General features: G+C 41.8%; 1 protein-coding gene across 1 annotated transcript in view; it reads right to left on the bottom strand.

Annotated features, from left to right (window-relative positions):
* The window catches only part of LOC122885639 (plexin-A2-like), a 73,332-nt gene that overhangs the window by 42,690 nt on the left and 8,173 nt on the right, over nucleotides 1-22,469 (bottom strand). The window contains exons 2-4 of the mRNA XM_044216997.1: nucleotides 17,933-19,277; nucleotides 15,949-16,131; nucleotides 1,884-2,018 (exon numbers count right to left, since the gene is read on the bottom strand). Coding sequence (XP_044072932.1) covers nucleotides 1,884-2,018; nucleotides 15,949-16,131; nucleotides 17,933-19,156 — 1,542 coding nt within the window. The 5' untranslated portion in view covers nucleotides 19,157-19,277. The remainder of the gene's footprint in view (nucleotides 1-1,883; nucleotides 2,019-15,948; nucleotides 16,132-17,932; nucleotides 19,278-22,469) is intronic.

The following is a 22,469-nucleotide window of genomic DNA, read 5'->3' as shown; positions in this document are numbered from 1 at the left end:
AAGGCACACAGTGAGAAAAAAGATTAACTGCTGTGAAGGTTTTTTTTTTTTTTTTTTATCAATAATGGCTCCCAAATGATGTTTTGGTGCGGACACAGACACACACGCACAAACACATATATCCACACAGACACACACACTGATTCCCCCTTTTCTCTCTTCACTCTTCATCATCATGCTAACCCTGCGTGTTTCACTCGGCAGGAGACAGAGAGGCTCATTGTTATTCCACAAGGGTCGGCTGATCTCAGCCAAATCTGTCTGTGCCTCGCTCCTCATTCCACATCATTCCTGTATTGTTTGGCTCCCAGGAATCAGAAAATCTCTCATCTCTGGGATCTACTGGAAATGTGGGAAATCTGTGAGTGAAGCCCTCTCCCAGGGAGAGCTGCGGGAAAGTCTGAAGGGAAAGCTGAGCAAAGATGGAGAGGGAGACGAAAAGAGGAAGGCTTTACTCTGCTCCGAGCTCCTGAGGGCTACAAAGCCAAAGCTGTTCTAATATTGAGAGAAAATGCCTGGCCAAGCTGGGTTTGGTTTTTGCTCGGTTATTATGTGTCACTGGGGGCGGACTGAAAAGAGTAGCTGGCTATCTCCTTGAAGGAAGCATGTGTCTCTCCTTGAATGACCAGAACTCATCAATAAGTGATGTCCTGTCTCTTCCATTCTATCACACAGAAGGAAGAGCTGCCTTGATTTGTTTTAGAAGACAGTACCCAACACAATACTGTCTCCCTCGCTCTTCAGATGACATCACTTGTTTTCTTAAACTTGATGTTGATATAGGTTTTTTACAGTTTTTCAAGTACCACTCTGAAATAACACAACTGCTATTGTCCCAGTACCCTTTGCCTCTCTGTCCTGTGACTCTGGCTCAATACATTCCAGTAGTCAGAAGACAACTGAAAGCAGTGATAGGGGCTTTTTTTTTTTTTGGCCGCACTGACACCTAATCCCATTTCACAGTGCGATGCAGTCGCGCCAGAATAATCACTTGATGGGAGTTGAAAGTGATTACCACTGTTCACTCTTATCTCCAATGAGTGCAGAGAATATCGTCCAACAACAACAACAACTGCTCGCCTCTGTGATGCCGGGCCAAGTGAGGAGCAGACGAGGGGGGATACAGCCACGCAGAATATAGCAGCTAATGGTTTTCCATGGGATGTGTGTGTGTCACGTACAAAAGATGCATGCGCTGTAAGTCGATTCGCATGGATAAGTAATTAGAACAGTGGTCCATCCCCTTACACACAGCCTGCATATTTAACAATCCCTACTGTAGCTGTAGACATACAGCTTGTGAATGTTTGGGAATTACGACATTGGATTAGGGGAATAAATCATAATCATCTGGTAGGATTCCAAAAAAATAGCATTAATTTATCATTTAACATTAATTCATGTTTTTGGTTTGAAACAGTTTTACTGCTAATTCCCGAACTTTACACAATAACAAGGCTGACTGTAAAGCTGGTATCTGTGCAGAAAAAAGCCAAACATTTCTTTTTGCAATATCCTGATAAACTAGATCTAATTAAATCCTCAGAAAATAGGAATTAATTTTGAGTCTTGTACCTAAATACACATGTAAATACTATATTTTATGTTTGTTTGTGCAATTTTCACTGGCCCAATGGCAAAAATATTCCCATACTGTACTTTTTCATGTCAAGTAAAGCTTTTGACTCCAAATGTCATGCTACACATACAATATCTCGCTCAAGGACGTGTCAGCATGGTGAACACTCGCTGTCGCAGGGGCTTGAACCCGTGGGCTTGAATCCGTGGGCTTCCAGCTGAAGGACGGTCTCGCTACTCGCTACATCACCCTGCCACTTGGTGTTTCTCCTGACAGCAGCAGTGAATTGAGGGCGTTTCCTCACCTGATTGTCAGACATGACATAGAGAGAGTTCCGGTCCAGGGAGAAGGCCATGTCCCGGAGGATGGGGCTGCTATCCTTCATCACGGTCACTGTCTCGTACAGTACTCCTCCCTCCAGAGGACCGTCCACCCTGATCTGCAAGATACACAGACAAATACAGAGACAAAAATACAGTGAATGAAGAACACAGTGACTAAATGGTTACCCTACATTTGTAGAGTGACATCTGTCAATTTGCATGCTTTGTATGCTTCCTTTTGCATCTGTATGCAAGCTCCCACTGTCCCTTCAAAACACTGGTGTTATGAGAAAATATTCTTTAAATGTCAGCTTTATAAGAAATGAGGAAAACAGCCTGTTTTCAGTTTGATGAACACCCAATTTCACTTTTATCTTACAGTTTGGTAACTTTTCTTGCTTGAAATAGCTATAAAACATAGGGAACCATGAGTTTCTTTATTTTTCTAACATTTCTGGTCATTTCATTACATTGTGAAGCAAAAACCATGAAAAATCTATTCACATTAGTCAGACCATTTCTCCAGAGTCACCAACTGTAAAAAATGTACAAGCCATTTACATTTTGTTCTATGGTGGCAAATAGACTTATCTGATAATGACTAATCAGTTGTAAATAAACTCTCCTCCAGTATAGCAATCAATTAGAACATTAGCTCATTAACAGAGAAGCGGCTTATGTGAAATTGCACAGAAAACAGCCTATTCATTTGTATAAGAAGCATGCGGAAGTATATCACTGAAAATACACAAATAGATTCTTATTGGATGCAAAACCTCCCTGACTTATTGTTGATATTAGCAGTTAGCCTGATAGCAGGATAAGGAAAAAAATCTTTTCAACATTTTGGAAATGTTCTCATTTGCTGTTTTACCAGGAGTTAACTATATGAAAAGATTGATATCAATTAAATCTATGTTCATCCAGTAGAGAGGTCCAGGACTAAAAATCTCACAGAGCAGGCTTGCAAAGAGATGAAATTGATGTTGATCTTCTCGTCTCTTGGGAAAACAGCAAATAATTTCCCCAAATGTTGGAGTAATCCTTTTTTTTTTTTAAAAACTAAGTTACAATTTGGTTTTCACTTGACAGTTACATGGGTTTCCCAATATGTGTTAGCTTTTATTACTGTATATCTCTGTATTAGTATTAGCTCTGATGTGAGACTGCAAGCATACAATAAACCAGGAGTTTATAATGGTGATAGTACAGCAAGTATTATTTACTCCTTTGCACCAAGACCCTCTTGACTTGTGGTAGTGAGCAGTATCTCTGGAAATCGCTTCATTATTTGTTCATGTCACCAAGAAAGATGTATCTGCTGCTACTCAGTCAGCAGTCCAATTGGCCAGTGCAACTCTGACCTAAATCACCCCTGAGGTTATAGCCATGACGCAGTTGAGTTTTGAAACGTGTTCAGTGAGCTCAGCCTTAATTTGACTTTGGAATGACTTTCAGGCAGCAATCTTTTGGGGCTCATTAAATGCAAGCATGGAGAACAGATGCCCACTGGAGAAGGGTTTTCGATTCTCCTCTCCCACCTCTGCCTACAAACAAGATGTGCTGTTGCAGTGAAGCAAACAAATAAGCAGGTCTGTCTTTGTAATAAGTGGTTTACTGATGTTTGAGCTGTCGAAAGGCATCCTTGTGAGGATGTGAAACTCTCTGTAAAGATGTAAAGTGGTGAGTAAGCTGAAAAACCCTTTATTATTGCTGATATAAACTACCCGTTAGTAGTACACACTACATAATGAAAGTGTTTTTTACTTCTACTTACCACAAAGACAAACCTCCTTGTTTGTCTGGTTTATATTGCATAACCATTGCCAAATGTGTTTTTGCACTACAGTGCTCCTTAAATTTTTTATTTCACAAAAATATCTTTCACCGTTGATGCAGGAATGACGTGAATTGCATCATACAGTATTGATAACTTGACACTTGAAATATAAGTCAGAAATGTGAAATGAGAGCAAAAGGTCTGAATAAAGCATGATAGCTAGACAAAGAAATGCTCATTAGCTATGCAAACCCAGGTTGAAGCCCTGTTTAAATTCCAGTGAGATTGGATCATTAACCATGTGATGCAATTACAGTAAAGCTGAATTAATTTCTCAATCATAATAACTTTAAATAAATGCAAAATAAATAGGAATTGGAGCAGAGAATTGTGGAAGTGTTGCAGAACGTCTGCAGTGCAATTGTGTCAGTCTTCCCTGCATGTATCCTGACACGTGGACTTAGGCGACCTCGCCACCCAAATCAAATTTGACTGCAGAAGATTCTGAATGCGTGCCAGGTCTAGCTTGCACACATGGTGGCTGAGCCTCAGCAGTCTCTCATTGGGGACAGTCAATCAATACATACTGATTACATGATTGGATCCCCTGGGCACCAAAACTTCATCAATCAATCACGCCTCCACCTTCCAGGCAGCTGTGCCTTCCAACCATCAGCTCTGCCCGCCAAGAATGAAGAAGGGAGGGAGAAAATATGTGCAAATGTGTGTGTGTGTGTGTGTGTGTGTGTGTGTGTGTGTGTGTGTGTGTGTGTGTGTGTGTGTGTGTGTGTGTTAGTTTAAGTGGGAGGGAGGGTACATACTAGGGGGTAGGGGAGGGTGGAGTGTCATCTTCCAAATACAAATAACGAGCACAATAGTGACATGGGATCGTCTGTTGATTTCAGATCATAAGAGCACATAGTGTGTCTCTCACCAGTCAGACTGTCATTACCTCAACAACGTGCACAGTCCTATCCTTTATAGTTATTTCATAGACAGATTTATCTCAAAGCTAAGCTTCTTTCTCTCTCACTCATTGTCTGGTTTCTTTCTCTTGCTCCTCCTCCTCCTCCTCCTCCTCCTCCTCCTCTTCTCCTGTACCACAGTCCCACGCAGTAATGGAGCCAGTTTACATTATGTTTTCCCACACTCCTCATTTCATAAATAGCACAGATAGAAACCAGAGCATGTAAGCGTTTCTGTGGTGAAACGATGTTTAAAAATCCCCACAACAATAATTTAGAGTAGGACAGATACTGAGCCATGTGAGTTTTTAGTTGGGTATGGTGAGGTTGACCGAGTGCCAGGGGTGCAAGGATGAGCTCAGACAAATACTGACCCATCATGACTGATCCGTGGTGTTTGATTTCAGCGGATTTAGAAGTGTTTCTATCATTTAAAACAGGGCTGACCAGGCAGAAGCCCTCTGGGAGTACAACAGGTCCTCAATCTCTCTTTAAGCCCCACAGCTCCATAATGAGAGTAAGGCGGGTTTAATTGGTTTTATAATGAGCCTGCTTGTAGGAAATTACACACAAAGTTGCACACACACATGCACATACTCACCAACACACACAGGCATGCAAACAAAGACACATATACACTTGCATACAAACACACTTACACGCTGCGCACTTACTCTTTTGTTGGTTGTTCTCATTAAATTTGTAGTTGTAAATTGCGCGCATGATCACTTGTTTGATCAATACACTATCAGCACGCACACCCAGTATGCAACAATCCATATAGTGCAATATTAGGCCCCATTTTCACTTGTCATTTAAAGTATCCAGACAATATTCAATATACTTTCATTGAAACTTCCATCCTAAGCCATCCTTAAAACCATATTATTATTATTATTATTATTATTATTATGTTACTATTATTAGACCTACTTAATATTTGTTTTGCTTCCCATCTTCTGTCTGGTCTGTTTTTGCTATTTTGAGTGTATATGTTTTGTGTGTCATCCTTGTCCTTTGTCTGTCTCTGTATATTGTATCACTCTATTTTTGTCATATCTGTGAAATCTTTATTTAATATTTTGCCGTTTTGCACCAATAAAAAATAAGTAAATAAAAACGTAGCCACATATATGTGTTTCCGTTAGCCAGATCACAAATATGATTGCACTCCATCTTGGTTTTCCTGTACTACATGCAAATCAGGGTCGCCACTAGTCCGGTCCAGAGGGTGGCAGTAACGCACCTCAAGCTGTTTGGTAACTGCCAAAAACACCAGAAGAAAAATAACTTCTGCACTTTTTTAGTTCACATCTAGATCACATTTTTAGTTACAACAATAACAGATTAGCTAGCTATGTAACAACTATCCACAAAGAAACACACATGGATGAATCCTATTTATGAACTACAGCGAGATAAAAATGGTATTGTCTTTACAGTCTGTCACTCAGGCCGCTCCCTCACCTACACAGATCAGTGATTGGATCATGGATCATTCCAATTTCCATGTCACTTCAGCTGCCATTGGCCCTGTGAGGAGGTACTTCCACAAGCACTTACATAGATACACTTTAACATCTAGCTAGAACACAATTAGATTTCAATCCACCTTGAATGCTTCTTGGTAGCTATCGGTCAGTATATCAAAAAAGCTATCTGATCTGCCCGAGATGCACTAAGTGACTAAATGTGGTCCTATTTAAGTAGTTAGGACATTGCTTTAAAGTCAGTATCAAAGACTACATATGTTCCAAAAACCTCAGTAAACCTCCTTTCAAAATTCAAGCCAATTCCCATTGTGTGGTCCATGTCATGTAACAGAAGAACTAAACTGATTTGCCATTAATACCACATGTTCATATGACCTCAGTGAGCTTCTCATTTTATTCTCTCTTCCCAGCTTGTCACAGCTGACGAGGATATATATTTAACCCATGAATAATATTAAGCCAATAACCACAATATCCTTCCTGCTGCTGAAATTTCCTTGCAGAACCTGCAATGGATATAAACAACCCAGCTTAGTATGGCTTCCACAAACAGATATGCAACCTGAGCCCATGTACTCTTAACAAAAACAGCCTCCCTTTCTCGTGGCTGGGTTTGCATCATAAATGCTCGGCTGCACTCTCATCCTGTGAGAGCCAAAGAAAACAAAAAATCCAGACCTCTAAGATGTCACTTGGCATGAGTCGGGTTGGCTCCATTGTAAAGCTGCCAAACCTTGCATGAGCAATACACTCACCCAAATGTTTCTCCCCTGAGTATTTACATATGGGGTTGATTTTGAGATTCATTTCAGGCGATGATTTTATTCATGTTGAGAGGAAGTATACATGTAAATATTCCTGAACCCATTTTCCACTGCAGATTGGGAAACCTTGTAAAGCAGCTGATTACTATGTTTATGTGGTAATGGCCGTCCAATCTTAAAAAAGTGTGTCCATATGTGGTCAGCCGGACTGTGCCCTCCAAATTCACCCAGCTAACCTAAACATATGGATGATGACCCAGGAGGCATGGAGCACTCTGTTCAACCAATCATTCCCAATCTGCCACTCTGACAAGGTTTCATCTGTCCCTGAAGACCGCTCTGTCCGACTTGAACCAGACATACAACAACAAACTTGTCTTCTTCAGTGAGTCCTCTTGCATGCAAACATCAGATTTAAAGTGAAGTATTGTTTTTCATATAAAATCGCCAAGCGTAAAGAAGTTACAATTTGGCAGGAAACCACACATAAATCTTCCATTACACTGGAAAAGGGGCACAGAATGAAAACACACGCAAGACTAGATATAAAGTAAATGTACACAGACTGTAAGCAGGAGAGATTTTGGCACAGGCTTGACTCAATATTGTGACACTGGGCATGCAGCGACATAAGGGCCAGACAACTGGCCACCTTTAAGGTTGAGTGGCTGTGCATATGGTCCGATCGAGGATGACAGCTGAGTAGAGCGGGCATTGATTAGCCCATATATCCATCACGGCTCTGTGAATGCTAATGAGACGAAGCTCAGGATAGAGCTGAGCTGCAGCGACTAATGAAACAGAAAAGCAATCAGGGGAGAATTGGTCTCTGAGGTGGAGATGTGTATTACAGGACAGGATTAATCATTCAGCCATCACATTAACTACAGTCACAAAGAGAGGCGTATTGATCACAGCCACTAGATAAGCTGTATGTTGGCAATTGCCCATACCTAAACGCTATTACCAACTGGGTCAAAAGAGAGTTCTTGGCGTGTGAGTGTGTGTGCGTGTTTGTGCATGTGAGTTTTTGAGGGTTATTGTTAAAAGCCTTATATGTGCAGCAGCCAAATTTTCAGTTCGCCCTAACCTTCAGCTGCATGGCGAGCTTCCAAGTCTTCATACCACAATTTCTACAACTTTACCACAGTCTCCTCTCAGTCTCTGCATGTTCACTTCTTTTCTCTCTCCTTGAGGACATGGTTTCCTGTTCTCTGTTTCCTGTCCTCCTCCGTACAGCCCCCGTCCCTCCAATCATTCCCATTGTTTGTCAGGTTCCCATGGCCCACCAACAAAAGGGTGGGAGGGGGACAGTGGAACAATTCATGGCACCCGTATGGTCTTCATTTTCCTGACCGCAATGTAGTCACAAGTCCCCTTGTGTGTTTCCATTTGTGTGGCCGAGCAGGAGAAAGAAAAGAAAGAGAGGGAAGAGAGGACAAAGAGTGTTGGAGAGAGAGATGGAGCTACTAAATAAAAGTGCAGTCAGGAAAAGCAGACAGATGGACACCTTTATATTTTATTACAAAATCGCCTCTCTTAATACCACTTACTATTTCAGCTGCACTGAGACATCTAATGGTGAGCTGCTAAGACTTTTACTCTTAGGTCCAGCTCCCTTCTTGCAGTTATGAAAATCCTTTCAATTTAGCCTCAAACACATCTATAACCTGTGCACCTCCCCTCCTCTGAAACTCTATTCTAATGATTTCAATCACCAAATCTCTGCTTCCTGGCCCCCCTCAGAAACCGTGACTTTGAAAAGTCCAAGTCATTTAGCCATGCACTGGAGAATTTCCTAACCCGGGCAACTCTCAATAAGCCATAATGAATCTGTTATTTGCACATGAGAGTATTTGACTAAGGCTTTATTTGCAGTGAGCAAAAAAAAACATTTTCAACCATTTCTGGGGCACCCTGGTAGCTCACCTGGTAGAGCGCGTGCCCCATGTACAAGACTGCGTTTTTACCGCAGCGGCCTGTTTTGAATCCAACCTGTGGCCCTTTGCTGCACGTCACCTCTCTCTGTCTCCCACATTTCCTGTCTCTTCAGCTGTTCCTATCAAATAAAGGCAAAGAAGGCCAAAATAATAATTTAAAATAAAAACATTTTCTACCATTTCTAGGGAAATACTGCTTCTGAGTAGCCGTGGCCACTGAGGTAATGTGCCGGTCTGTTTTTATTTCGTTCAACACTGCACCCCTTTCAAATTACAGTGTGCGTTCTTCAAATTATATTTACCAGCACTGAGCTAATTCTCTTACAATGACTGAACAATAAAGGTATCAGTGGCTTGCTCAAGAGCAGTGCTGAGGCAGCTGCAGGGATCAAATTTGGGATGCTTCAGTTGAAGGACAGTTTCTCCGCTAGACCTCCCTGACCGGCCTGTTGAGAGTATTGTTTACCTGAGAGGAAATCTTCTGGCACACGTTAATTTAATCATATATTAAAATATTACTGCAGTTCTTCTGTGGCAGGTATGACATCATTGATTTCTCCTCTGAAATGTGATACAAACTAAACAGACTAAATATTAGTAGGAACATCTTGATATTGAGTTGCACATCCAGTTCCACTCTGTATACCATTATAGTCCTTCTGAGCATCACTGTGCTCTGCAGAAACATTTCTTCAGAAAATCAATTCCACTCAACACCTGTTATGGGTTGATGCTGCCACAGGATAAGCACAGGTATAATGTCATTCTACAGTGTGTTTGCTGCTTACGTTTCTGATGCTGGTGGAGACTGTTGAGAGTGAACACATCGTGGACAAGTTGAAGAAAAGTCTCTGCTAATCTGCTGCTTTTCAGTCAACCACACCAAAACCATTTTCGCTGCAAACCTTCTGCTTACTGTGATCGTCGCTCTGTATCACAGTGAATGAAAGACTTTAAACATGGCGATTGCATGGCAGTAGTCTCCTATTCAGTAATTAGAGAAGGCAAACCTTCACATGTGGCTCTAATGCACAAAGTGGATGTAAGACAGTAAATACAGTTACTGTTGGGAACATAATTAAAGCATGATAGGCCTGATCATGTACATCTGTGTTGCAGTGGTGCTGTCAACGGGTGAAATCTAATTCTGAACTAAAAATCTAAACCTAAGCTGTAGGTATCTACAGCAGGCCTGTAGTCAAGTATAAATCCAGCTTAACACTAAACACTGCTACTCCAACAAAATGATGAATCTCTTTATTGATTTGAATCATTTTGTTCAGTTCAGTCAGTAGTCAGTGATTGTGATTCACTCATTTTTTTTCTAAGATAAGTGATCACTTCATCATTCAAACGTGCATCAGTACACACATCAGTAAGCTATCACATCACTGTTCATAATGCTACAACATTATGCTGCTGCTTTTGACTGTCTGCAGTTTAGTAGTAACGTCAGTCTCTTTCTGGTTCAAGTTTATTTCAGTTCAGTACAAAACTAGGCCTAGATAAGCACTATTTATGAGGTAAATAGCTCTGCAACCACCTCTCTGCTACAGAGTTACTGCATGATGATTGTTTCTGTGTTTCTGTAGCTTTTACAGTCTTTCAGTAAGCTTTAAAGCAGAAGATAACATGCATTTGCTAAGCTGTTACATATATACAGACGGGTGTTGGGCCACCACGTGCTGCCAGAACAGCTTCAATGCGCCTTGGCATTGATTTTACAAGTCTCTCTGGAACTCTACTGGAGGGATGGAGCACCCTTCTTCCAAAAGATATTCCCTCACTGGTGTTTTGATGATGATGGTGGAGAGCGCTGTCTAACACGTCGGTACAAAATCTCCCATAGGTGTTCAAATGGGTTGAGATCTGGTGACTGCGAAGGCCATAGCATAAGATTAACATCATTTTCATACTCATCAAACCATTTAGTGACCCCTCGTCCCCTATGGATGGGGGGCATTGTCATCCTGGAAGGGACCACTCCCATCAGGATAGAAATGTTTCATCATAGGATAAAGCTAATCACTCAGAACAACTTTGTATTGATTTGCAGTGACCCTTCCCTCTAAAGGGGACAAGTGAACCCAAACCATGCCAGCAAAATGCCCCCCACAGCATTCAGGCCTGTACCGTTCTCTTAGTGTACGTCACACATGCACTCGGCCACTTGTCGAGAATATGATAAAGGATGGCTCATCTGACCATATCACTTTTTTCCACATCTCTGTAGACCAGTGCCTATGGTTTTTGCACCACTGAACTTTCAAATGTGCATTCATCTTTGTAATGAGGGGTTTATGCACTGCAACCCTACTATAATATCCCTCTCTATGTAATTGACGACAGTTTGTTCCTGCTGACAGTCTGATCACGTCCTGCATTGACATTCTCAGTCCCCTGAGGAAGAGTTGCTCTTCTGTTTTTCCTTACATATTGCACTATTGCACAAGCATCACGGTCATCTGATGTACACTGTCGACCACAATTTCCAACCCTATTTACTGATGTCTTTCCCATTGATCGAAAAGAAGATGTCACTTTAGTCATTGTTCCTATTGAAACACTAGCCACTTGAGCAGTCTTTGTGACTGAAGCTCCTGGCATCCATTCCCCCACAATGAACCCTCTTTCAAAGTCACTTCTTTTCCTCTTGCCATCTTGATACAAAATCAGAATCAACTGGGCCTGATCAGCATTTTTATACATGCCACAGAGCATGATTGGATGTTAGTTGCTTAATTGTATCATGCACTGCACCTGTGTGGAAGCATCTGCATTCATTATGTTTCTCCACTCATTTATTCATGTTTTTCTTTTTATTTGTCACCCTTCCGTATATTATAACGGCTAAGCTGACAATGGTGTTGTCAGCTACCGATTAGGGGAGCTCTAATGCTAAAAGCTACAGATTCATGTTGATTTAAATGTTGTGTATCTCACGCTCTGATGGCTGGTTTGTGAGCTCAGGCTTGCTCAGATTTGTGTTGGATCGTCACGTGAGCAGAGCCACACCACCAATTCAAATGCAAATTATTGTTGTCATAAATGGTTAAAACCTTGATGTGAGTGTACTGACTGAAATGCTAATCTTGCACTTATTTGGTCCCACTAGCATTTTGCTAACAAGTGGAAACTGTGTCATCAGTGCCACTGAAAGTTGCATCTATCTAAGCCTCCTGCCTTAAGACTGGAATAGATTTAAATAAGGATCAGTAAGAGATAATGGCTTTTACCTGGATTCACCTCATTAGCTTACGTCATGCAAAGTGTAAAAACCCCTTTTGTATTCAGCCCAGAGTTACCCACTGGGTCATATTACTCAGCTAAAATCAACCACCTAAGGCAACAAAACTGTGGCAAATGATGAGAAAAATATCCTGTTATATCTGGAATAGGAGTGGCCAAATCGAGAAACATTGACGGACACATCCATATGCTGCATGGAGCCTGGATGGTGAGACTGTTGGTTATCCCTTTGACCTTTCACCCCGGTAACACCCTTAACCTTTGCAATGGCCCTGCTGCCGGAATGATCCGCTGATGGCATTTATTGTCATGCACCATTTCCACTCAGCCTGTCCATTTAGGGGTGATGGAATAGGATTCAAGAGGTGACCCGTGCTCCTCTGAGGCCCCTGGGAGTGAATCATGGCTGCACACTCTGTCAGTGTAATGACAAACTCTGGTCTTTAGACGCTCTGCACTTAAGCAGTAATGATTCTCTTCAACCAAACTTACTGCTCACTTCCTGTGTTTATCTTGGTCTACCTTCTCTTTCTTCCTAAATCTTTCCTTCTTTCTTTTTCTCACTTAATATCTGTCTCTTTTTACCTCTGTCTCTGTTGTTTCTCTCTTTCTTCCCTTTGCCATTCCTTTGTCTTTGTTTTACACTGTCTGTCTCAATTTCTCTATTTCTCTCTCTCTCTTTCTGTCAGGCTATCTTGTCTTTTTCCCCGATGGCTCATCCAATGAAAGAGCTGCAGTGATGCTATCTGTGCTTCCAATCTGGACTCGTGTGTGTGTGTCAGACAGATTGCTCCTCATAAGACTGAGGCCCCCAGGCTAATGTCACAACAGTCTTCTCACACATTTCCTCAGTCAGTTGCATGCTGTACGACTGTGCAGTAAACAGAGCCTGTGGTGCTACGAAGTCAATCCAGTTAGATCAAAGAATGAGCCTTATCAGAAATTGATTATAATATATCATTACAGTATGCATTTGAAATGAAACATGATGGACAACGAGCTAAATCAACTTCATGAACCTCTCAGAAAGAGGTCATCTTATGGCTGTGAGCGTGGTATAAGGGATCCTGCAGTGGTGAAAAAAATCCAGAGGAAAGATGGATGTTCTGTGTACATCAATTTAGTAACACTTCTATAGCGTATTTGAGTTTGCTTGCTTTGCTTTGCTTACCTACCATATCATGTTGATGTTGTTTCAAACGTACCTCAATATCTCACAGAAGACCATTAAGAGGTCAGTATGCTTTAAACAAAGTGCCTGTCAGATTGTCGAACAGCATCTCAGACCCCCTCCCCTCACACCTTTCTGATGTCTGAATTGGGGGACCATGTCCGCCAATTTTTGTAACTTTAGGAAACTGACAATCTGACAAGCATGTCCACTTCACTCAGCGACTGGCCAGGTGTGTTGAGAAAGTAGTCTACAGCTTATTAGTCGATTGTAGGAAAATGAATTTGCAACTATTTTAATAATCAATTAATTGTTTCATCATTATCCAAGCAAAAATACCAAACTGATTTTAGGTTCTCAGATGTGAGGATTTGAGGCTTTTCCTTCTCATAAATTACAGTAAACTAAATATCTTTGGGTTTTGGACTGTTATCTGTTGATCAGTTTCACTATTTTCTGACATTTTATAGCCAAAACGATTAATCAAGAAAATAATCAGCAGATTAATCAGTAATGAAAATAATCGTTAGTTGCAGCCCTAAAGTAGTCAGGATGTGAACATCTCTCTCAGGCTCTCTTTTTTTCTTTCTTCACTCAATACTAAAGTTAGACTTTAAATTGTGATATTCTATATTTTTCATATTGTTAACAAATCCAATGAAAAGACCAAAACCAACAATGCTTTAGTCAATCTCTTAATGCTTTCAGAAATCCCCTGTCTGTCTGTAGCACTCATCCCCTTTTGTTCCTGCTGACCTAAATCTTTAAAAACAGGTCATGATTATATACTTTCATTTTCAAAAAGGCCAAAGCTAAGTCATTTCTTAAAACAGCTGGGCACTGTAGTTTTTAGAAAACGTTACTCAACATTACCTTTTTTTGCATTTGATTTGGTGAGGTAGTGAGTATGTAAGCCAGCAGGACGGTGTATGTGGGATGACTACAGTGCCCATGTTCATTGTAATGAAGGAACATGTCACCCAGTGCAACAGTGTGGTGCATTAATGTTTTTTAATAGATTTTGGACAACAATGGAGGTCTGTGTCACAGAGGAATAAGCTATATCAGGCTTTGGCAACACAGGCAATATTTATATTATACATTCATTGTAGGTTTTAGTCTTTTCATTGGATTTGCTGACAATAAGAACGATGTAGAATATCACCAGACCTATCCCTTAAATAAACCAGGAAAAAGAAACTCACAAAACATAACTAGACTTCAAAAGAATAACTCTTACTAATATTTGGCTTTGAAACAAGGAAAACACAAATTAGACTTGTTAGACAAGTCAATTATTCTTGGAAATCATTGTATTTTGCTGTGCTTCATCAGGTAAAGGATTTAGGGGAGTGCTTTGAACCTCCCTAAAAGATACAGAGAACATCTTACAAGTCTAATGGTGTTTTTAACATGTAAAAATTCATATCAGGTACACAGATAATGTTCAAAATCAGTGAAGTGGTCCTTTAAGTACTTTGTAATGCTAAAAGCTATTCAAACCAAAATCCACCAGGACAGTGTTAAACAAGAGCCACTAGAGCTGCATAATGTCCTGTTACTAACACAACTAATACAAAGGAATTGAAGGAACAGGCATGCGCTTCAGTTTTGGCTCAAGTAGTCATGGGTGGAAATTTACATTGATTTGTCCTCGTCTAAGAGCACCGGTCCAAAGGCTGAAGCACAAGATGTAGAGCTGCATGATTACTGCACCTTTGTTCAGCTGCATAATGTCCCACCATAATCACCATGATATATCAAACATAACCAGTTATGCTAATTAGGGCATTAATTGAGCAGATTATTGCATTAATTAGTGTTAATGGATTAAAGATCATTATTACATAAATGTGCCATGGCGGTGAGACACAAAAGCAGCCATGGGTAATGTATCTCAATGGTGTATTTTTCATAGACGACCGACAAATGATGTAAGTTTTGTAAGACATTGAAGCTACTGTGGGTAATGTATTTCAGAGGCATTTTTGTTACATTTATTGAAATTCTCTTTTCATCCCGACAGCAATCAATAAATCAAATGCCCTAAAAAAAAAATGAAAAAAATCTCGCTGGCCTGTAATAAGACCACCCAATCATTTCATTTATGCCAGAATGAAATGACTGGCTTGCCTACCTACCTGCCTATCTGCGCGCTCTCTGCCCATGCACTCATTGTGCATGTAAATGTGTTTTGGCGGTTGGATACTTTCAAAATCTAGTTGTCTCATGCTAGTTTTTCCAAGTTACCTACCCTAGCTTTAAAGGGACATTCCACCAATTTTACACATGAAGATCAGTTAACTCGTCATGGGGAGTAAAACACAACCTGTTCGGTGGAAATAGCCGTCAATGGGCACAACATCAGACCTATTTGAATCGCTGCACAAACCTGAGATGTGGGCAGCAATTCTGAGGTCTGGGTCCAGGCTACATTTTGCATTGCTATTCAAAAGATAACTGTCAGAAGAGACAGCGATACCAATGGATCACTAATAGCAAGAAAGAAATCATTGTTGTGTTTTGAGTAGATAAGTGATGTCATCAAGAGGATCTGGTTGCATCTCTTGAGAATAAGCAATTCACTGTAAACAACCAGACTGAGTATCTGAATTCAGTGTGAAAAAAAGGCAGATTAAGCCCATCTTGCTCGACAGTGTTTGTTAGTGTATTACTGCTCTCACCTTCTTCAGCCGTCCACTCCTGGTCCCCAGGAAGACCACACTGTGTCCATTGTAGACGTAGGAGGTGACAGAGGTCAGCCTGTCCCTGCTCTCAGTGTACACCGTCTGACCCAACACCAGCTGGGAACCCCCCAGGGGCTGGTTTATATCCAGGCCGCAGAAGTGATCATCAATGGGAACAGGCTGCATGGAGAGAGGGAGGGATGGAGAGATGGGTGTGGGGGTGAAGATGAAGAAAGCATTAAGAGTATGAAGGCAGAGAGGAGTTTTTTGAGAAGTTACGGGGAAGAAAACAGGAAGTGGTGAAAGGAGGGAGGGATAGGAAAGGGGAGAGAGTGAAAGGAAGGAGGAGTGGGGATGACAGATATAAGGAGGGGAGGTGGAGGTAACAAGAGAGAGGGAAGATAATAAGTGGGAGAGAAAAATGACAGAGATCACTGTAGACACATGCGACTTTAAGAGGAGAACTCGAACTGACTTCTGCTAAGCGTAACATGCATTAAGTGCACAATTTCCAGGGTTAAAAATGATTACTTCAAAAGGGTTTGGGCTGCTGCGTTTATCAGCAGGCGAATTTGCAGTGCAGACTAATTGCTGATGGCAAACATAAGAAACGCTGTGTATTTTGCGCCTGTTTCTGTGATTTTAAGATTGCTTGATCTGACATCACACAAACATGCAGCACAAGAGATGTCAGATTTTGATTAAGCATCAAAGAGAGCAGCATGCTAAGCAGTCCTGTTACATCTACTAACATGCACCTCAAACCTTTGCTAACTGCTTGTCACTCAGTGTATAAATCTATCTTTATAGGGCAGCTAATTTCTTATTTCACATCCCCTACTTCTTATGCATATATTAGTTGTTACTGCGCTTTTTCTTTCATCAAGCAATGTACCTGAGCTTTACTCAGTGTGATCAGTGAACTTCATCTCTCACCCCATCCTACCGTAAATAAATAATTTTCTTTCTGGCTAGTATGTGAGTATTCAACTCTTCTCTTTTGAACCTAAATATTGTAAGCATATGTGAATATTTGTCATTTGAATATTTGTTTTAACAGTTGTATTGCTTACTGTTGATTGCTTGCAAAATTGCCAATCTGAAATTCTGCTGATTTTTTTACCTCATCCCTATTATAAGACCTTGGAAAGGAGCATCAGAAAATATAAGGGATTCATCTTTTGGACAGACATTCAAGGTCTCCAGAGGATGAATTCTACGGCTATCTACTCTTTTGTCTTGTTGTCCCAGTAATTGGCAGATAGTAAATATGGCATTTTGTAACCTAATTTTGTAACTAAGTGAGAGTTAATTATTGCATTATTATGTGTCTCTGTCCTCCCTCAGTTGCTTTTATGAATAGCAATACATGTTATTTGTTTGATGGCATGGTGGAATCAAAGTGGGAACCACCAGAGCGATGGATGTGATGAATATCATTGTTTTCATGGTTCACTTTTAACTTGTTTTCATGAAAGCCACTTATTATGCAGAATTATTGCTTTTACAAAGGCACAGACTTGGACATTTACAAGAAAGCCCTTTTCTCAAGATCAAAAACAGGTCTCAGAGGGTTCAAATACTGCTGACAGCAACAAGAGTAGAAGGAAGGAGATGGAAGAGAGAGAGAGGGAGAGAAAGGGGAGGAGAAGAAGGCGGGAGTCAGTGCCCAAACCCCTGAATGAAATCAAAGCTCCATACAAAACTCCTCTGATTAGCATTGTGGAATTAATCTCCTCCAGCTCTTCTGCTCTCGTGGGATCCTAAAAACCTGAATGGTGTCTTCAGCACAGCTCTGGCTGCCTGCCTATCAGCTATTTAGGCTGCAATCATGGTTGTAGATCATCAAACAGCCAAATTTCAGTAAATCTATATCAATGCAACCATGTGGGTTTCATAGTTGGTCTAAACATGTGTGTGTTACACTGTAGGAAGCTAAATCAAATAGTTCAGTGCCTTTCTCTCTCTACAATCCACCTACCGCCTTAGTGCACTGCACATCCTTTCCCAGAAGCCAGTGCAGCTCCAGGTTTCCCTCTCCCTGGTAGCAGGACTGCAGTCGCTCCTTGATGCGTGTGTTGATGTCTTGGATGGTGAAGACACAGAGAGCAGAGTGATCTGGAGGGTCGTGGCACTGCTTCTGTCCCTTGGAGAACACGGCAAAGAGCACGTCCTCCTGGGCGCTGATGTTGAGCGACTTTGCCAGAACCCTGCCGGCCTTGGACAGGTAAGCCGCCTGCAGCAGACGGTACTCCTCGCCTCTGTGTATGCACCCCACAGGAAGTGACACATATGAGTGGAACTTCTTGTCACCTTTGCAGAGGCGGATGATGCGAGAGGTGTAAAACAGGTCGCCAGGGGAGCCACCAGCGGGCATCCCATTCTCAGGCGTCTCCGGCTGGACGGTCATGAAGTAGACGAAGCTGCCGCTAGCAAAGCCGTAAATGTAATAGATGTCAAAGTGTGGGACAAGAGCCAGCGTATCTGAAGGGATTTTAATGAGAGAGGAAACAAAGTCAGTGTGAAGCTCATAGTCAAGCATGGCAGAGGATTCTGGGTCACGAGGCAGCTTGCGGCTGGAGATAGTTGGGAAGTAGTCCTGTTTGCCACCAACGGCCATGCCGATGTACAGAGTCGCATCCTGACCCTGCGAGGGCACAACAACCCCGTACATTGTCCCTGTCTGGTTGTCACTGGACAGGTAGTGTTCTTTCTTGTGTGTGGGCTCCACGAGGATAAACAAATCATCCAGCCTCATCAGCTTGCAGACGCCCTGGTAGAGACTGCCGCAGGCCAGCAGTCGGTTGTGAGAGTAGTCGATGAGCAACAGTTTGTTAACATTGTCAGTAGAGGCAAGAGGCTCAGAACAGGGCTGGACAATCAGTGGAGGATAACATGCTTTGTTGTCATACTCTGGCCCTGTATCATGGGACACCAGGAGGGTGAGATTAGCTGACAACTTGTAGATTCGGTTGACAGCCCCGACGTACAGAGCCCCAGTAGACTGATGCACAGTCAGGTGGTTCAGCGACCACTCCCTCCTCTCTGATTGGAAGGTGTTCAGAGTCTGTCCAACAGTCGTCTTTTGATTCACAGAGATTAGAGTCAATAGCCACAGTGCCAGGGGCCATGACATGACCTTAAGAGGACCGTGACCTTTAGTGAGGCCGCAGTAAGTCCATCCTTTATCCAAGCACGTTCCCATCCCCACTGGGCTCCGAAAATTACCAAGCTCAGACAAAACACCTGGGATCGTGTGTCAGCAAGGAGCAGGATTGCACTGAAAAAGATGAGCTGAAGTGCAGTCTTGTGATATTCACATATTTCTGAAAGAAAAAAGAGAGATATTTGTTTTAAACTCAAAAGATCCTTGATTCTTTCAAGAGTGAAAAACTGCTTTCAAAGTATCATTTAACACTTCCTCTAAAAACCTAGAAATATATGTGCTTGTTTTCCCCTCTATCTCTGCTTAGTCAGACACATGAGACATCAAAGAAACAAGTAATCATTTGTTTAAACTGTCTCCTCATATTTACTAGCCTGAGAGATGGTCCAATATTCCCCCTATCAACAGGGGGGCTCATTATATTCGCCGCTCTGTAAGAGAGAACTAACTGTGGTCTATTGCTTGAACAAAGCAGTGACACACTGCAGTTGTGCCTTCCCTCTGTTTGGGTGGCTAATTAATGTGATCCAAATGTATTAATTATGCGTCCATATTTTGGGCTCTCTGTTTTCCTTTCTCCCCTCTGCCTTGTTCGTTTAAATGGTTGAATCCAGGAGGAATTAATCACTCTCCACTGTGGCCGACATTCCTAAATTAATCAGGCTTTTTCCAGGGATGGCGAGGAGTCATTAGAGATTCAGAGGCAGGCAGCATCAACCCTCACACTTCCCTGTTTAATTTCATTAGCATATTTTATGTAGATATTTTCAGGGGACAAACAATGTCCCTCAAACACTGGACTGGAGAATGGATGAATTAGACACATGACAAAAGACGTTTGATTTGTTTACTGTTTTTTTTTCCCCTTGTCAGAACTATTATGTGATGTTATGTTCTAGTTTGATGCAAGGTGTTTCTCATACAGATGAGACAAAATAAGCTAATTTGGTAAAAAAACAAAAAAAACTGTTTTTGGTAAAGAGGTAAAGACAGATGTTTAGTGAAGGCAACGCAAGTATCGTAGATAAAGTGGTTTCATATACGCCGTTACTTCATCGAAGTCCATTAATGGAGTAATAAAACTGCCTGCATAGGAGGACGGACCATAAATTAAGATACCTACATCACCCTAAATCCTGTCTGTATGCCAACCGAAGCTTCTCCAATCTGGCTCCCAAACGTTGTGTCTATCTCACCCTTTGTCCTCTCCATTACCACATCAACAGCCCCTTCACACTCTTCTAATAATACTTATTTTTTTTAAATCATTTAAACCCCTTCAGTGAAATGCTTCTAAATTTCCTCTAAAGATATCCTGCTGAAAAGCTAGAAGGCTTTAGCTCAAAGGCAACTGTCTTTTTTGGCTGGGGCTAACGTAAACAGGGTGTTTTCTCAGTGAGACTTCCTGGTATAAGTAAAGGTTAAATGAAGACAGCCATGTCAGATCCTAATGCGGGGGTCATGATGCGGTGGGTGCTCTTCATTGGCTGACTAACAGGACGTCCGGCTGAGTTGAGCGAGAGCCAGGGATGGAGCGGATGGACTGACACTGAGCTGGCTGGGCCGACTCCAGCTCCACTCCAGCATCTCCTGTCCATCTGTCCCCGCCACGCTCACACCAGGGGAGAAGTCACTCAAGTGTCTCGACCTACTCTGCTCAATTTGGCAGGCTCCGTGTGAGCAACTCTACCAGTAATTGGCCACCAAAGAGTAACATCTGTCACACACTGTAATCGCTGAATTGAAATCTGAAGTTCAATGTTTGCTTTTCTTTATTTGTAATACATGACATTAGTCAGACCTTTGTGAATCAACCTGAGTCACACTCTTATCTCTATCTGTATCTATCTCTGCTTTAAATGTTTATGACAGAAGCTTCTTCTTTTCTTTTCTTGACCATTTTTTCTGACTGGACACAAACAACTGTGTTTGCTTTTATTAGTTCTCAGAATGCTGAGATTTGGCAGGACATGTTGGCTCTAATGTTTACAGCTTCTTTATTTTGGGCGAAATGGTGTCCAGCAAATTCCTTCTGAAAATCCCTCAAATCGTCTGCTTTGCAAGCTGAGTCCCTAAACCAGTTTCTGTGTTGATGTAACCACGATTTGCTATCATTTGTCTCTTTTATGTGAAAACCCAGTGAAAAGGTTATTCAGGCATTTTGAAATGTTTCAGAGGAAGCAGTGACAGTGCTTTATTTTGACAGCTTCTGGGTAAACTAAAATATAATCTTTTGCAGCATTCATGTGTTGTGTGGCTAAACCAGTGGTCAGCCGAAACCTTTACTCCCTGGAGTGCAACCCTTTTTCTAAATCTTTCTTCTGCTTTGCCTTTGATGTAGGCTTTTTAGTGTGAAACAGGATGGTGGAATGGGATGTAATGCATTGAAGAGCAGTTTAAAAGTGGGCGGGTTAGATCACAAAAATCTGACTCAATCCTTTGTGCATATTCTTGAGCTGCCACAAAAAGAAGCAGAAAAGTAATTTTGTGTTTACCAATTCAACTAAGGCTGTCTCTACTTTGTGACATCCAACAGAATCCCATTACTTTAAATTTCTCTTGGTCAAATCACACTGCAAACTTCCAGGTGAAGACCTTTGAAGTAATTTGCATTGTAATCTTCTCAGAACCTCAAGCGCTGTCCTTTTCTCTATTAGAAATAATTAATAAGACAGCGCTCTTGAGATCCGACAGCAAATAGCAGACCAAATGATATTTGCGAAACCAGGTTTGAGTCTGCCATGACCTTAAACAACAGACACCTGCAGGGCCACCCAGAGGTTAATTCAGTGTTGAGAGTCTCCATTTAAACCCTCAGAGGAATTACAAAACAGGGGGAGAAAACAAGAAGAGAAAATAGGAAGTGCCGGTAGCAAACGGAGCCAGGCTGGCGTGCAGAGAAGCAGCATCCTCATCGTTTCATCCATTTCTGTTCTCCGGCTTTGGTCACGTCTAAGGCGTGCAGTCATGCTGCTCAGTGTTTACCCTGGATTATAGAGACAACTCTTTGCCCTGCGCAGTCCTCCCTGCTGAATTCTCTGCCTCGCCACTCAGACATGCTCCAACCCAGACGTGACTCATTCACACTCACACACAGGAACATAGTTTGCTGAGGCCTCTGGGGACGCAAGCTCTCAGCGGGCACCAATCACAGCGTAGAGGGGGGAGAAGGCAGCCTCTTGTGCTCCACAAACACGACCCTTTGACCTGGATCGAGATCTGTGGAACCAAATCCATCCTTTGGGTTCAGCTTTTATTGGGGTGAAATGCTGTCATAGCTTCTGTAGTGGCCTGTTAGGCATGATCCATGGGACAGAAGGGATGGTTAGCTTTTTTCTATCTCTTGTTTGTT

This window comes from Siniperca chuatsi, linkage group LG2 (genome assembly GCF_020085105.1).
Source record: "Siniperca chuatsi isolate FFG_IHB_CAS linkage group LG2, ASM2008510v1, whole genome shotgun sequence".
NCBI lineage: Eukaryota > Metazoa > Chordata > Actinopteri > Centrarchiformes > Sinipercidae > Siniperca > Siniperca chuatsi.
Note: the sequence above shows the minus strand (reverse complement) of the source record. Positions and strands in the feature narration are given on the sequence as shown.